This window comes from Diadema setosum, chromosome 1 (assembly GCF_964275005.1).
Source record: "Diadema setosum chromosome 1, eeDiaSeto1, whole genome shotgun sequence".
Lineage (NCBI taxonomy): Eukaryota > Metazoa > Echinodermata > Echinoidea > Diadematoida > Diadematidae > Diadema > Diadema setosum.
This window is the reverse complement of record NC_092685.1, coordinates 13,760,661-13,776,795: the sequence shown is the minus strand read 5'-3', so window position 1 is coordinate 13,776,795 and position 16,135 is coordinate 13,760,661. Positions and strand designations below refer to the sequence as shown.

At 39.2% G+C, this 16,135-nt stretch overlaps 2 protein-coding genes across 2 annotated transcripts in view; one reads left to right on the top strand and one right to left on the bottom strand.

The window, feature by feature from the left end:
* LOC140227148 (sushi domain-containing protein 4-like) overlaps positions 1–16,135 on the top strand; it is a 454,815-nt gene that overhangs the window by 52,105 nt on the left and 386,575 nt on the right. The window lies entirely within an intron of this gene.
* Positions 12,369–12,686, bottom strand: LOC140232302 (uncharacterized). Its single transcript, XM_072312434.1, has one exon. It carries the CDS (start codon positions 12,684–12,686, stop codon positions 12,369–12,371), a length of 318 nt encoding a protein of 105 aa, XP_072168535.1.

Below are 16,135 nucleotides of genomic sequence, written 5' to 3'. Positions count from 1 at the left end.
TGGCGTGACTGAAGAATTGTGAACAAAATTAAGTGGATGTTTTTACTGAGTGACAGCGCCCTGAATCATGAGGGAATTCGTGGGTGGAACACCATGTTCACCGATGTAAACACCAGGTAAAATAAGATCTGGGGACGACTTTGTTATTAAACATCAAGACATTGTGTTATGGACTGTAACACAATGTTAACTCCTACTGTATCCACGTGTGCAATTGTTACAAATCCTGTGGTTTTCTGAAGCAATGGCCAAAATAGGCAGCACAGCAAAAAAAAAAAAAAAAAAGAAAATAAAAAAATGTGGAGTGAAAGTGTGTGTGTGTGAGAGGGAAAGAAATGTCATAGATTTATAACAATTGAGAATCATTTTGCTTCCTTCCTTTACCTCTTGGTTTCTTTCTGTCTCTCTCTATTTTTTTCCTCATGTATGGAAAGTGTTTTATCTCACCGACCCTGCTGACTTTTCGGCATCTTATCGAAAAATAAAACCGCAATAAAAAAAGGGCAAAGTGAAGCTGTAATAGCGGACCCACATATCACTTCTCCATCGAAATCCATTTCTTTCTAATAATGCACATCCCTGACCACTTTTTTTTGGAAGCCAGATATGACTCTTGCGGTAGTGCCCATTCTATGTGGAGAACTAAGAATCGGACAAGACTTTGAAGAAGAAGAAAAAAAATACTAGGTCAAGAAGAATAGTTGATTGTCATATGCTGCTCTGTCTCACATGTAACTTTGTGAGCAACTTTGCATCATTTTGATACCTCTTTTTTTTTTGGCTTGTTTTATTTGCTTTACTTCTCTGTCATCCACAGAAGAGCAGAATAATATTGGATCTGAATGGGATAACATACAATGTAATTGTGCAAGTGTGTATAAGTGCAGTGCTGGAACGGATACAAAAACAGGTAGTATGACAACTATGGTGTATCAGATTTGGTGTTTGAATTGGGAGGGTGTTTTTTTATCTTGACCTGGTTGAATCCTACAGGGAGGGGATAGGGATATGCAGTGCTGTTACAAACATGTATTTGCACATATATCACCTGTATGGTATATGTGGATTTGTTATAGGTAATGATGTGATAATTGTAATATGTGTAAATTATACCTAATTGAAACACTGACTAAGTTTTAATGCTAGTTGTATTCTATGAAGTTTTTGTAATGGTTTTGCTTTTTTTTTATTTTCTTTTTTTTGTACAAAGAAATTACTGAAGGTATAATCAAGTTAAAATTGAAGTGCAAATTGTCCTCAGTCAGCTTTGATGGCAGGTGAACTTCATTTGTCAGTACTGGTGAATAGAATTGCATCTTTTAAATGATTGACATTTATGGATCTGGTGGTGGTCAATGCCATTCTCGTATACATTTTTGAAGAAGGGAAAGCAGATCCAACGTTGTTGAAGATGATTTCTTGCAGAGATTTAAGACTGCAGTATGATATTCTCCTCTGTCCCGATTTCACAATTGGCAGGCAATTAAAGTGTCTCACTTTTCATGGACACATTCCCCCACCCCCTGGCATTTATCGTCTGTATTGTTGGGTCTTTTTGTAGATTTCTTGTCGTTGTTGTTGTGCCACGCTGCTGTCAGGCCAAAATGACAGCTCTCCTTCCCCCAGGCAGGTGGGCTGGTATTCCGATCAGCTGCTGCTGCTCTCATTTCGGGGCTACGGCCTGTGGAATTGGTGCGGAGCCCGTGATTGGCATTTTACTGGTGCTCCCCAATTGGCGATGGTATAGTTTGGTGGCATGGGTGTGTGTTGGGGGATGGAGGAAGGAGGTGGGGGGGGGGGAGGTTGGGAGCAAACTGTCTTTTTAATTTTGCCAGAGAATTCCACTGGGACAATGATCAAAATACACCAGCGGTATGTGAGGTGTGAAGTCGACAAAAGACTATTAAACTTGCCTTATGGCATTTTCACCACCATGACATCATAAAGTAGGATGAGGTGACGCTTCATTTTGTTTTTGTTTTTTGGTCATATTCATCTCAGCCTTTTTTTCTGGGGGGGGGGGGTTTGTTCTACATTGGATATTTGTTTTTTGTTTATTTGTTGTTGTTGTTTGTTTTTTTAAATAAGAGAAGGGAAATACTGGAAATCAAACAGTGTTCGGGATCAGGACATAACTTCCCATGGATGGTACTTTTCCTCATTCTTCCCCCCCCTCCCCTTGCTCCCCCCTCTCTCACTTGTCCTATCTCTCTTTCCCTTTCTCTCTGTCTCACAATGTATGCTTCTGATCACATAATAGCTCTGCTGCTATTAACTTAGCCAATTCTGTTATTTTTTTTTATTCCTCTTTTAAGGTCTATTTCAAATGCAAATCTGCAACTGTTTCAGGCAATTTCTCTCTGAAATTTGATACAAGAAAAAAAAAACCACACACACACACATACACAAGCACACGAGAGGAAAGGAACTTTGCAAAATTAAAAAGATTAAATTGATTACATCAGAGTGTAGCTTTTTTTCCCCTTTGCCTTGTGTGCAGACTTCCTGCTGAGTGATTTTTCAATGAAATTTGCCTCGGGAATGGTTTGATAATTTCTCTTTAACGGAGAGAAATCGGTGCGCATTCCAGCAATTGACTATCATTGCCCCCCAAAATTCAATGCGTGAGGCAATTCCCTGCCTATCCGAAAAGTGTGCATCATTTCTTTTTCCAGTTTCTTTTTTTGTTGTTGCAATTAATATGTGACTAGTGGAATGTGCCCTCTGACTTTGACAGCAAATTTTTGTTATTAGATTGAAATGGAATAATTCAAATTATCATCATCATAATTTTTTTTTTGGTATCGTTTACCCACTATATATTTGCCCTCCATCATGGAATTCATTATTGGATATTTTCTGAATAAAATACTCATTAAATATCCCCAACTCCATTTTCGGGGGTCTTTTGCCATTATAGATTTTATTTATGCATTAATTTTTATCACATAACCAATATACAGAGTAATGTATTCATGGGGTGCCAAAAATATCAGAAACTTGTTTTTAGTAATCAATTAAAATAGCATCTAGAAATAATCCACATACAGGTACACATCCACAGATTCAAATACTGCATTTTGTAACATCTACTATATGACATACCCGTGTACATACATACACACACAGACAAACACACACACACCTACAAATGTATACATGTACAAATATATCTTTTCAGTGTGTGCATGAGATGATTACACAGCACATCTTTCATTGATGATATGTATTGTGGAGTGTGCTGGTTATACTTGACATGATATTTGGTGTAGGTAATGTGGCTTGAAACCTACAAAATTTTGAAAGTTTCTCTGAAATTTCCATGTGTGGTTGCGATCACCATCACTGTTTAGTGACAACATGCAGAGCTTCAAAATGCCTCAACTATTCTAAGTTTTGTCCAGTTTTGATGAATTATTTGCTATTTCATTTGCCTGACTTTGCAATAACCTGAGCATGGAGTAGCGTTCCTCTCTTGAGGATGCACTTACCATGGGGTGTTTGTAAATCATGCCATGTACCCACTTTATTTGGGTCATTCATAGAGTGATTTCAGAGCCCCAGTCTGAGTGCATCATTGTATATCATAGGATGGGTAGCAAGAATCCTGCAATCTCATTGGTCGAGAACTGTGTGTGGATTTTCTACGGGCCACACGCTGCCTCACAGTGGTACACAGGTTATCGCGCACTTGTAGCAAGAGTATGTGCACTTGTAACAAAAGGTTTGCGCACTAAGCGAGCGTTCGCGCGCTCAGTACGAGATGCCTATTGGCTGAAAAATCGTGCATCCAGTAATTACTGGCTGCCTGGTTTTGAAGTACTGGATGCATGATTTTCGGGCTTTCGTCTATGGCAAGCCAAAAGGAAATGCATCCGGTAAATTTGCCATTGGGTAACATGACTGAAAATGGATTTTTGGCAAGAAAATTGTCCCCATTCTATAACACAGATGACGAACATATTGTTTCGTGCGTCAGTCGGAATAGTGTACATGCGGTAACTATGGACTTTGGCCTAAACCCACTCGGCTTCGCCTCATGGGTTAAGCATTCCATAGTTACCTTATGCACACAATTCTGACTGACGCACTCAGACCTGTGCATCATTTGTATACCGTCTGCTGATGGACGTTCTTAGCCATAACCACTTTTTCCACTGTGGAGGATCACAAATTCTACACCTTGTGGCATGTTTGTGCATGTTTTATGGCATTCTGCACAAGACCACTGAAGGCATCTCTTTGCTATAGTGCATATGAGCATGGAGGAGACAAACAATTTAAGAGAGAGAGAGAGATTTTAAAACAAATAGTTTTTAGTACCTGTATGTCATTGCTAGACCCGTCACGCATTAGTGGTGTCAAAATATTTACTCTGCCTGTAGATGACTAAGAACAATCAACTCATGCCCTATCAGTTTGACCATACCTCTTGAAACATTCAATATTGAATCACTACTAAAATTGTAAGGTCTTGGTCACACTGAAGTAATGCAGAGACAAGTATAGACATCTCAGTCCTGCATGCTTCACAATGTTACCATTACTCCAAAGAGGTTCTGCTCATCATTATGCATGATATGTGGAATGTTATCATTCTTCCCCCGCAGTCGAGGGCTGCTACGTCATGATTGGCACCAATCAGAAGCCATATTTTTAGCAGATGAAGTCAGCACATTGAAGGGGCCGTGAAGTCATGGGGTAAGAAGGCTCTTCAGAAATATAATTTGCAACTTCAGTCAGTGCTGCAGTCACTGCACTGAAGCAAAACCAAAATGGGCGTACCGTCAGCTGAGAACCAAAAGGGCACTGTCGTGTTCTCAGATTTGAGCATGAATAAACTTGAAACAATCAATTTCTATGAAATAAAAACTTAATTTAATCAAAAGTTGGTTATGTAATACTAATGGACGAGGTTCCAATGACGCCATGCTGAGGGGTAAAACTGTGTATGGGGCCCCCATACGCGTGTGGAAGTGCTTTTTAGCATTGCATCCTACGTCCTACGATAGACAGTGACGTGTACTGGTACCATGCCCTAGAGCTATACGCTTAGCACACATGTGATTTGTTTTTGCCCTTTCAGGCGACACGCCCTTTGTCATCATTGAACCATTTCTACTCGTGTCTTTCAACTTTTTTTTTGTGTGTGTCAAATTTGCACTTTTATTTTCACTTCTTTTAATTCTACTCTATTCATATACAGTAAATCAAGATGTTTTTACAAACTACATGTAGATGCAACAACCTTTTTTCGTGGCATGAAATTTGTTTCAATTGCCACTGGCATTCAGTAGATATAGTGTAGACAAGAACTTTTGTGTGCATTTTCATTTTGCAAGTTTTGGCTCTCGCAAATTTCATGAGATTAAAATGCCCATGAATATTTCTGGTTTTACAGAAAGTCAATTTGAATGTGGAATATTATTTCACTGTACATTATTGCACAACAGACAGAATATGGTTAGTTTTTGTGCACCAACTACTTTGCAATAAAGCTGAAAATTGTCAGTGAGTTACAAAGTCAGTCCAGTGTGTGTCCATGTTTCTAACACTGCAGTAGTTTTAAAATCTGTGTAGAAAAATTTATGTTTAGTCTGTTTGACCTGGTCTTGAATTGATGTGTTTGTCTGTTGGTATTGACATAACTTCATCTCAAAGAGATTAATGTCCAACAGTCTTTTGAAAAGTTTGCTGTTTAGTTGGCAAAAGGTAAGGGGAAAACTTCTTCATTTTGATATTGGAACATTTCAATATCATATGCTTTGTATTCAATGTTGGTTGCAAATCTCATGTTCAGGTATGAATTTTTCATTGACTGCACTGCAATGTTGTTTAATGTCAATGTATAAAAAAGAAGACATACACTGTATAATATCATTTTGTGTGTCTCTCTCACTCCAACAGCAGGTAGAATTGAGGTATTGTACATACATACTGTTATTTTCACGTACAAATATGTTTCCTGAATGAGGAGGCCACAGACACTTTCGTGAGATGTAGTTTTTCGCGATTCGACACCGAGGCTATTGTAAATACGTTATTACCATAGCATATAGCAACAGTTTGGCATGTTTTTAGATTCACGGTCCAATACTGTTTCACAAAATTCGTGAAAATTAAACCCTCACGAAAATAACAGCTTAGAGAGCAGTATCATGCAGAGATGGAGAATGGCAGTCATCTCTTCTTCACTGTAAGATTTTTCGCGTTTCTAGACCTGTGAGGATAATGGCTATCAAATTGAGATTTACCCAGTTTAGGAACATCGTATATCTGCATAAGTATGCCTCTCTGTTTTCATATATATACCACGGTATACCTCGGCTGGACCCAGATTTTCTAGAAGCAGCAGTCGGCACTGCAGTGGCGGATTAGTCTCATTTTCTATCCTGATGATCGTACGTGATATATTTTTGTCTCGGATGGGAATTCGAGGCCAATCCTTGCAGTGGCTGAGAGTACTGCCTCCCCGTCACCCACTCATCCCCTCCCCCTTCTGTCCTCTTCCGGGGAGAGCTTATGGATGTGTTTGAAAGACTCAGCTTACAGATTTTTTTTTTTTTTTCGCAGATCATGAGGCCTGTGAATCCTCTTATACCAGTGTTATCATGGAATAAATCATAATCATTCTTATCCATCATGGATGGAAGGGGTGTGTGGGGGGGGGGGGGGGAGGAGGGACTAGGGTTGGTGGAAAGCATTGCAGCAGTTGCAGTCATGGTGCCAGTTATTCCTCAATCTGTGTCAAGAGCCTTTCTCTCTTGTCTTTTTTTCCTTCTTTGTCCTCTTTTATTGTAAGTGTGAAGAGTGAAGATGTTAATGGGGGGAGAGAGAGAGAGGGGGTGGAAAGATTACTGGTTTTCGACGGGGCATCCTTTGCTGGAATTCCAGAATGGAATGAGGGGTGAAAAACCCACCAAAGGGATGCATTAATTTAAAGTAGTTGAGGAGAAAGAGAGAGAGAGAAGGAGAGACCGCGAGAGAAGAAAAGGGCTAAATGTCAGCTGAAGGAACATAAGCTGCCCCCTGTCTTATGAGCCTTGGGTGAAAAGGTGGTAGAAGATCAAGCTTAAAGGTTATGTGTGCATCTTCCCAGCGTGGCCAGGGGGGATATTTGATCACTGTATCACATGGCAAAAAGAAACAGTAGAAGCAGATGAAGCAGAAGAAGAAAAAAGAGCGCCGTGGTCGCAGGTGAAGTAGAATCGTCACCCTCTCCCTCTCGTTCAGTCAAGGTTTAATCATACTATTATGCTGATTCCTTTAAGTACTGCGAATTGTCTATCGCCATCTTTTAACCTCTTTATGTGCCATGGATGAACCTCCTGTCTGCCACATTATTCTGAGACGGCAACGTAGTCATACTTTGGGAAAACATTTTGTTTTTCCAATGTATATAACTTTCTTTTATAGATTTTTGTTACCCTGGACATTTGTAATGAGCACAGCTGTAGAGAAAATGCCATGCTTTGCCTTGACGTTAACAATGTTTGACAAATCTATGATTGTTTTTCTTTCAAATGACCAGTAGCTACCCAATCGCAGAGGCATGACTTTTGTACACTAAACAGTGATAGAAACTTAGAATTTACTCGCAAATCCAGTAGAGAACACCACTTGATTGTCAATTACAGTACCACATAAAATGCAAGCTGCATGTGACAGGAATGTAATCGCGAGAACCGTGTTCATTGTACTACGGCATTGGCAATTTATCAGTCAGTTTTGGCGGGTTTGTGCATTTGAGCAGAAACATGCAAATTTAGTATGTTGTCAACCGAGTCAGGTGTGTGAACATGGCATATAAAAAGTTCCATCAAGATTGTGTAGGAAGTATATTTTTTTAAAGAAAACAACAGTGACCAAAACAAATATCCATATCAACGGAGTTCTGTGGTTAACATCAAATGTTTCATTGGTCAATTTGTATTTGGTCATTGCCACTCAAATATGTTTGAGGCCACAACTCCCTATTAGTACTGGGAAAGAGGAGACTTATACTGCATACTTTTGGTTTTATTTCTTTTTCTCTTTTTTTTTTTTTTGCATTGGGTCAATTTAAGTAAGCTTTGCTTGCATATGATTGTATTGATCACAGTATTTTTCTACAAAGTGTGTTCATATCTCCTGAAGTTATTAGTGTGTTATCATTTTGCCCTACTGCAGTGGAGTTGGGAAATTTGATTACAAATGAGATTGTGAGCTCCCCCCCCCCCCAAAAAAAAAAAAAAAATAGAACAGTAAGTGCTCTTCCCCAACTAATAAATGCTTGTGCATTAGGTAATGTTTATCATTAGATGACTTGGTCAAGTAATTGTTTGTGTGGGTTTATGTTGTCATTGGTCAGTTCTAGTCTTTACACTCATAAAATGTTTCATTACATTTTCACATTTACAGTGTATCAGAACTGTGCAAGTAGCTCAGGTATTTGAAGGTTGAAGTAACACCAAAATGTTTCAGAAACATGCAGATATCAGTACTATTCTTGCTCTATTTTCAGTATTATTATTTTTTTTTGAGTGGGCCTGGTACAGCCAATGGTGAGTTTCCACTCTTATGTAATTTTGTGTAATGAAATGCAATATTGTTAATTTGTCAGAGCAGCAGTTAATGCTCTGTTTAGGGTGTGGTTGCTGTAGAAATGATTTGTTTCTGTTTTTGTTTGTTTGTTTGTTTTGCTGATGGGATGACGTGATCACGCATTGTGCCTGGTTGAAGCAGACAAAGCTAGCGAACAACTTGTTGAACCTGTTTGCGTTTCGATGTACGACATGGATGCAAGCAGTAGGGAGTTGCATATCTCCGACAAGCAGCTAATATAAACAGAGCTCTTTATTGCTCTATCAGTGGAATTGATCATAAAGCCCTTCAGCTCACAGATTATTAATCAGTATACCAGCCGAGGATGGTAAAATACCCTGAATACCGGCACTCTTTATTGTGGCGCAGATATTCTAGAAAGAAAGATTCATACTTCGTCTGTGTGTACTAAGTATGTGGGGGTGGGGGGATTGATATTGAAGTATGGATCAGGAACTGAGCTAGGGTGCTGATAGTGTAGGGATTTTACTTCTTACAGTTCTTAATGGAAAGGAAAGATGAGGATTAATGGTATATTTGCAATCAGTTCCATGTATAATTCAGTTTGCCAGGAATGCTAATGTTGTGTTTGTGCCCAAATCCACAGTCACACACAGAGACAAAAAGAAATAAACAGATGCACACACACATACGCACATGCACACACCCTCGCACACAAACATACTATAAACACAAACATGTACAAGCAAATATGCTGATGGTATTAGGATATCTAGCCAAAAATGTGCAGACAAAATGATGATATGAATTTGATGACTTTGCACATTCTTGATATGACTTTCAACACATCTGCTCAAATTTATATTCCTGTCGGTATCATATTGCAGGAAATGCTTGACAATTTCCACACGGCAAAATATGTGAGGTTTGTGGCAATTTGTATGCATAAATTGCAACAGTATTGTGTAAATGTTGAAATTTCTATGGTGTGGAAATTTGCAATATTTGGCACAACAAGTTACAAGCACAAAAGTGCAAGTGTACAGTTCTTTTTTGCTTGTTACGCAACACCATTTACTGTTTTGATTTTGTGAAATTAGACACATTAAATTCATCCTATGTTGGTGAATGCATAAAGAACTCGCACAAAAATTTCCACTTTTACATTGTACTGTTTTCACACAGTCACAGGAACAGACGCAAACACAAACATAAGCACACACGGACAGACAGACAGACACTCATATACTCAAGCACACAAGGAGATACAGACTCATAACACACACACACACACACAAGCAGACTCATATACCCTTTCACAAACAGACAAAGACTCATACACCAACACACCAAGATACACAGGCAGACAGACAGACTGACACACAAAACACAGGCACTGACAGGGTACAGATACACACATATCCATACACATCATAAGCAATATTGTCCACACATACAGAGGAATCATGTCGGACTATAATTGTGAATAAACGAAGTCAGAAGTTTTATTACTATGTCAGAGATGAAAAAGAGAACTAATCTGTGGAATGAATGACAGGCGACTGAAGTAGCTAGGTAGCAGGTACAATCCATCTATAAACCTTGTGCAAATCTTAGTCCTGTGGTGGTGATTTGTTATACACAATCTTAACAAAAATAAACTCTGAAATGATAAAAAATATTCCCAAGATTAGAATACTCAGTGATCAGGATGTTAAAAAAAAAAAGAACAGAACATATCAAGAGACAAAACTTAAGTAGCTGAATTAAGTGCCGGTAAATGTTTGCAAAAGTTCGTGGATGTGAGGAGAAAAACTGTCCCATTCTTTCTCAAGTTCTAGGCCACCTGAATAGTTGTGATGCCCTCAGTGCAAAGTCACAACTCTCTTTTGTGTTAAAATATGACAGATGAGAATTTAGATATTTTCAAATTAGCAGTACAATTACTGTCTTGTTTAAATATAAGAAAGTGCTTGATGACAAACTTGCATTTTGGTGTTTTTAGAATGGAGAACTATTACTGTCATTCTCATGTATGTTCTTGAAGACATTTCAAATTTGTTTACCATCAACTTGCAGCATTAGAGAAAGTGATCTTGCAGAGAATATCTAATGCTCAATTGTCATTAGATTTGCCCAATATAAAGCTTTTCACGCTTTCTATCTTCTTGAAGCCAGAATCCCAGCAACAAATTTTATACAGGCATGTATAAACAGCTTTTCTAATTTTACCTAGCCTCATTTTGGGGATGGTGATCACGTAAGTGCAAGAGTCGAGCGATGTAGGCAGCTTTTTTTGGTCAATGATTAATGCTCACTGTCATTGTGAAATTGAGGGGCTTTATGAAATGGCACATGCCGAGCGTTCTGACTCGACAAAGTCTCAGTGGCGTTGCGCGTGATGCTTATCAGAACGTAATTACGCAGGATACTGGCAGATCACAATGCCGGCCACGTAAATATTTTCACCTGGCGGGCAAGAAAATTGTGAAACGTGCAATCCTTTTTCATGGTCTCTACCTCACTTTCTCATTCACTCTGCGACATTTTCCAGCTGTTGTACTATTCTGTTGGGAACAATTTGCAAAGAGAAGCAGTCACGTTGACAGGAGTTGTCGAATATTAAATTCCTTGCCCGATCCAGACGGTTTATGATTAATCCCATGCTCTGAGGGTGCATACTTTACGTCATTGCTATCCAATGATCATTTACACCATCCAGTTGACGCGTGGAAGTACAGTTGGCTGCAGAAAATGGTATCAAAGTTTGGTAAATGTTTAATTTTATTTTTTTTTCACTTCTTCTGTATAAGAGCAATGGGACAAAAAAAGAAGAAGAAGAATGCACCTCTTCCGGTTATCTTTGTCAACCAGTGAAACAAAGCCATGCTATATGCCTTTCCCTGTCATCAGCATGTAGTGATCAACAGGACCATTTTGAAGGTCACAACATGTGGCTCTTTTTTTTTTTCTCTACCAGTGGCCATTCAGGACCATGGACTGCTGAGCATAAAAACCTTCAGATCAATTAAACATTGAACACATTGCATCACATTACAGACTCCACTGTACACCACACTACTCCGATGAACATAGACTTAACATTTATCATTGCAGTTTACTTCTTTCAATTGATGGTTAAGGTATCAATAAATAGAATAAAAGCAAACTCTGTATTTACATATACATTTCCTAGGTATTTTACAAACATTAGACATTGGACTACGTTCAAACTAGTAAAGAAAATGAAAATATGATGATGTAACAAAAGGATGATCTATGGTATGCATACTCATTCATATACATATACATGTGTGTATGCAAATATGTACACACACATTTATGTGTTTATTGGGATGCACCTACGTTAGACAAAATGATAGGTTTCTATAACTACATTGCACCAGCAGAGGAAATGAAGAAATGTCAGCTACAAAAATATATGTTTTAAACTCGCATAGTGAGGTGACCACTAAATGTTCACAAAAAATGAAAGAGGAACTGATAAAGAGAAGAGAGAGAGAGAGAGGGGAAAGTTTGCGGGACACATCGGTGTTGTGGAAAGGAATGATGGGAGAGCGGTGGAAGAAGGAGTGTCCATGATGTGCTGACTCTTGAGAGGTATCCCGTGCAATCAGGTGTTGTGCTCGCTCGAATCAGAGCAGGGTTCGGCAGGGAGAGGAGGTTGGGAGGGGAAAGGGAAGAGGGAAGATGGGGATGGAGGGTAGAGGTTGACTGTCCGCCCTGCTCCCCTGGTAGGATGGATGCAGGCCATTGAAATAAACAAAAAGGAACGCGGCGGCAGGGGGGGATGTGCACCCATCTTATTTCCTTCCGCTGTGGAGGTACGAGTTGCAGGCCACGTACGCCCTCGTTTGGCTGGCGCTGGCACCGCTGCCCTTGCAGCCGTTGGCGCACTCCATCATCTTCATGGAGGTATTGCTGCTGCAGACGAAGCACTTCATCACACACTTCCGCTGCTGGACCAGGCTGTTGCGCTTCACCGCCTCCATCTCGTCCTCCAGGCCCAAGTCCTCCAGGGCCAGGCCCTCGTTGTCGTCGAAGAACGGCGCTGGCACGGCAGGGATCAGCTCGGCCGTCAGCAGGATGAGTCCCATGACAACAAGGATGGTGGAGTTCATCTGTAGATGAGGTGGTTAGATCAACATGAGAACATCTTGAGAGTAATGGCTTCAAATTACACAATCTAAATCAATGCTTCTCAACTGTTGGGCCACAAAGCACTCTCTGATGGGCTGCGATGTCGGCCAAAAATGAAATAAAAAAGATTTATATTTGATCTCATTGGCCTGACAAAAAACTGCAAAAGTCAAACTGGGTCTCAGCTAAAAAAAAAGTTTGAGAAGCAATGATCTAGCAAGGATAGTTGTAAGATATGAACAAGACATTAATTTTAATATTTTAATATGCATTTGAGGGTATGTGCCATTCTCCTTCTGTTAATGCTCTTTCTCTGTTGTGTTAAAGATTTATTGTTGTAATCACCGTTATCAATTTTAATAATAACATAATTGGTGTACATTTAACTCATTTTTTTTTTTTTATTTCATAGTGTAGCTTTTTTTTTTGGGGGGGGGGGAAGGGAGCAAACATGAATTATGTTTAGGTTGATGTGTGGAAAGATCTTGTTTCTCTCAACACATAGTTTTAATTTCATTTAATGTTTGGGATAGGGTTTGTAATGTCTGTTGGTGTTATGTTCACACAGTCTATTTTCTGTTTTGATGTGAACCATATAAGGTTAGTCTTCCAACTTTATTTGGTATTTTTTTAAATGAAACCCAAATTTAAAAGATGATGCCAGTTCAGGTGGAAAATGAATACCAATACATCAGTTGAAAACCAGACAGGCATTTCACCCATTGACTTTAATACTAAATGAACATATAGTTCCTCAGGAAACAAATACCTTATTAGCAGTGAACAGTCTCTACTCTTCTTCCCAATGTAAAGAGCCTTTCAAATTTTTACCGAGCCTTTTAAACTTTATGAACGTCTGATATTTTGTGATCTCAAGTCCAAGGGAATTATTACGTTGCTTCAAAAGATGTCAAAAATCCAGTTTGCAGTTTTTGGTTCTGGTTCCACTTTCTGGAATAGAATTAATTTGCATCAAAAGCTAAACAGGCAGTGCATCAAAGTGCAGTTACACATTTTTTTTTTCACTTTTGAAATTACATATTTTCTTTTCTCACAGTGCTTCTCTGTGACACTATGTTGTGTTTATGACACATGTGGAAGTACATCTATGGGCAGAATCAGCTGAATTCCGTTGTTTTAAGTCTGACAGTATTTTCAGTAATGGTATGTTCATGAAACCAGAGCAATCCAAATGAACAGAGTGTGTTGTAAATTACCCTCTGACCATTGATGGTTCTAAAAAGCAAACATAAAAGGGATTAGAGTTTTTTTTTTTTTTTTTGGGGGGGGGGGTGGACCCAACCCAGAATCACTGTGATGCTTTGATTCAAAGTTTTGACAAAATCCATTGTATGCACTAGTCCCAGTTCCTCTATTTGACTAAGTAATGAAAGAACTTGGAAATTTGACTCTGCGGGGATGAACACTGTTAGGTTTTGTTATGGGGTTGATCTTGATCAACCATGGGGTACTTTTGACTACCCAAGTTTACGGCAGGAAAGGAGTGAGACAACCATGTTCAACTTTGTGTTTGATTTAATTTTTTTCTTTTCAAAAAGACAAATTCATCTACAGTATGGTGAATATTTGTTACAGTTTGTTACAGGATAATCCTTACCTTGCTTGATATGTAGTGCTTTCCTAGCTGGGGAGAATTTGTTGGGGATACGAGATCCTTGCTGGTGTCTTGGTGGCTTGGGGCTGGTGTGTGTGTTTGTAGCGATTTCCTGTGAAGGGGAGAAAAAGAACAGACATATTAAGTACAAGTGATGCACTCTGAGCATCATGTTAAACTATGTGTATGTGTAAAAATTGAGCGTAATATCCTGGTGCAAACTTACTCAAGGTAATTATCAAAAAGAAAAAAAGATGTTGAAGATGGTGCACCGTGGCTTGAAAGAGCAAAGCTATTTGATGCCAAATCTGAGTGAAAGTGAGAGTGAAACAAAGTGATCTCATCCTCTCAGATTTCTGATTTGGGAGGAGTGTGGCAACAACCAGGCCAAATATTTGACGGTGGGACAGTGCGTATGTGCGACATCAGGAAAGAACTAATTCAATTAATTCGCTCCTGACTCGGTCTCGGCTGATTGCAAATGTATAAACCCGGAAGCCATGTTTACATGCTGTCCGTGGTATAGCTAGCAAATGGCTGTTCCTCTGCAGAACTTTGCCTCTATTTTGGTGCCTTTCCTTTGTCTTTGGTAGATGTGAATGCAGGACAGAGAAAGGAAAAAAAAAAAACAGCGGAGGATCTCAGACACCTTTCTATCATAATGTTTTACCCTTCTGGCGATGACTGATTGAGAGATGGATGGGTGTATCACTTTCATGACATACATTTTTTTTTTAATGCATGTTTGTGTGTGTCCGTGGGTAGGGGCCCCACTGTCTAAAGCAGCCCGCGTCAAATCACCCCATGGCCGTTTTATCCCTCTCGAGTGGTGATGGCTGGAGTTCAAGCACACTCTGCCCCTTTTCTCGCGACACGACACCGTGCGATTGAGAGTGCAGGAAGGTTTTGAGTGTGAAGGGGAAGGGGGCCCGTACCAGCCAGGGAACATGCTATGAGGTGATGCGGTGAATGTTTATTACTATGTTTTTTTAGATGCCAACATACTCTCTAAATGCATCAGATATGGGAAGGGCTCCCTCTGTTTGTTCTCTGATGTTACGGACTGTATTTAACAACATTAGTTCTGAAAGTTCATTCTTTCTTCTTTTGTTTGGGACAGAGAGAAGGGTCTACATGTACTTAATGTTTTTTTTTTATTGAATGCTCTTTTTACATAGCTGTTCTAACAGAAAATAGGAAATACAACTTATAGTGCATTTCCATGGTAATGGCTAGAAGTCATGCTATAGTAAACTTAACAGAAAAGGCACTAAACCCATCAAAAAGTGACAAACTACAAAAATAAAAAGAGGAGGGATAGGTTCAACCAAGGAGTTGCTGCAGAATATTTGTCTGCAAGTCTGAATTTAAGTTCAATCCACTGGAATGATAATTCAATGTAACTGAAAATCACATCTTGTAATGGAACATGACATCTAGCCATACCGGTATGTTGAATTAAGTGTCGGTGAGTTAATTTCACTGCTGCTTTTCAGTGCTGCTTCCCCCTCCCCCTTCTTCACATCTCTGCCCTACTGTGAGGTTGAAGTCTTTTTTTAACCTTTTTTGCTCCCAATTTTTCATTTTATACACTGCTTCTTTTTTTTTTTTTTTGCTCTAAGATTGTTTTATTAGCTTTGAAGGATACACCTTTCTCATAAAGCATAAAAAAAAGTGATTGTGTGTTTGCATGACCCTGCTGGCAGACAGCAAGCAAGAACCCCTTGTGAGTATTTCTCACTCTTTAAAACTAATCCTTGTTTAACGCATGATGAATCCCGGCAATCGTCTTGTGGACATGAAACATCCTTCCGC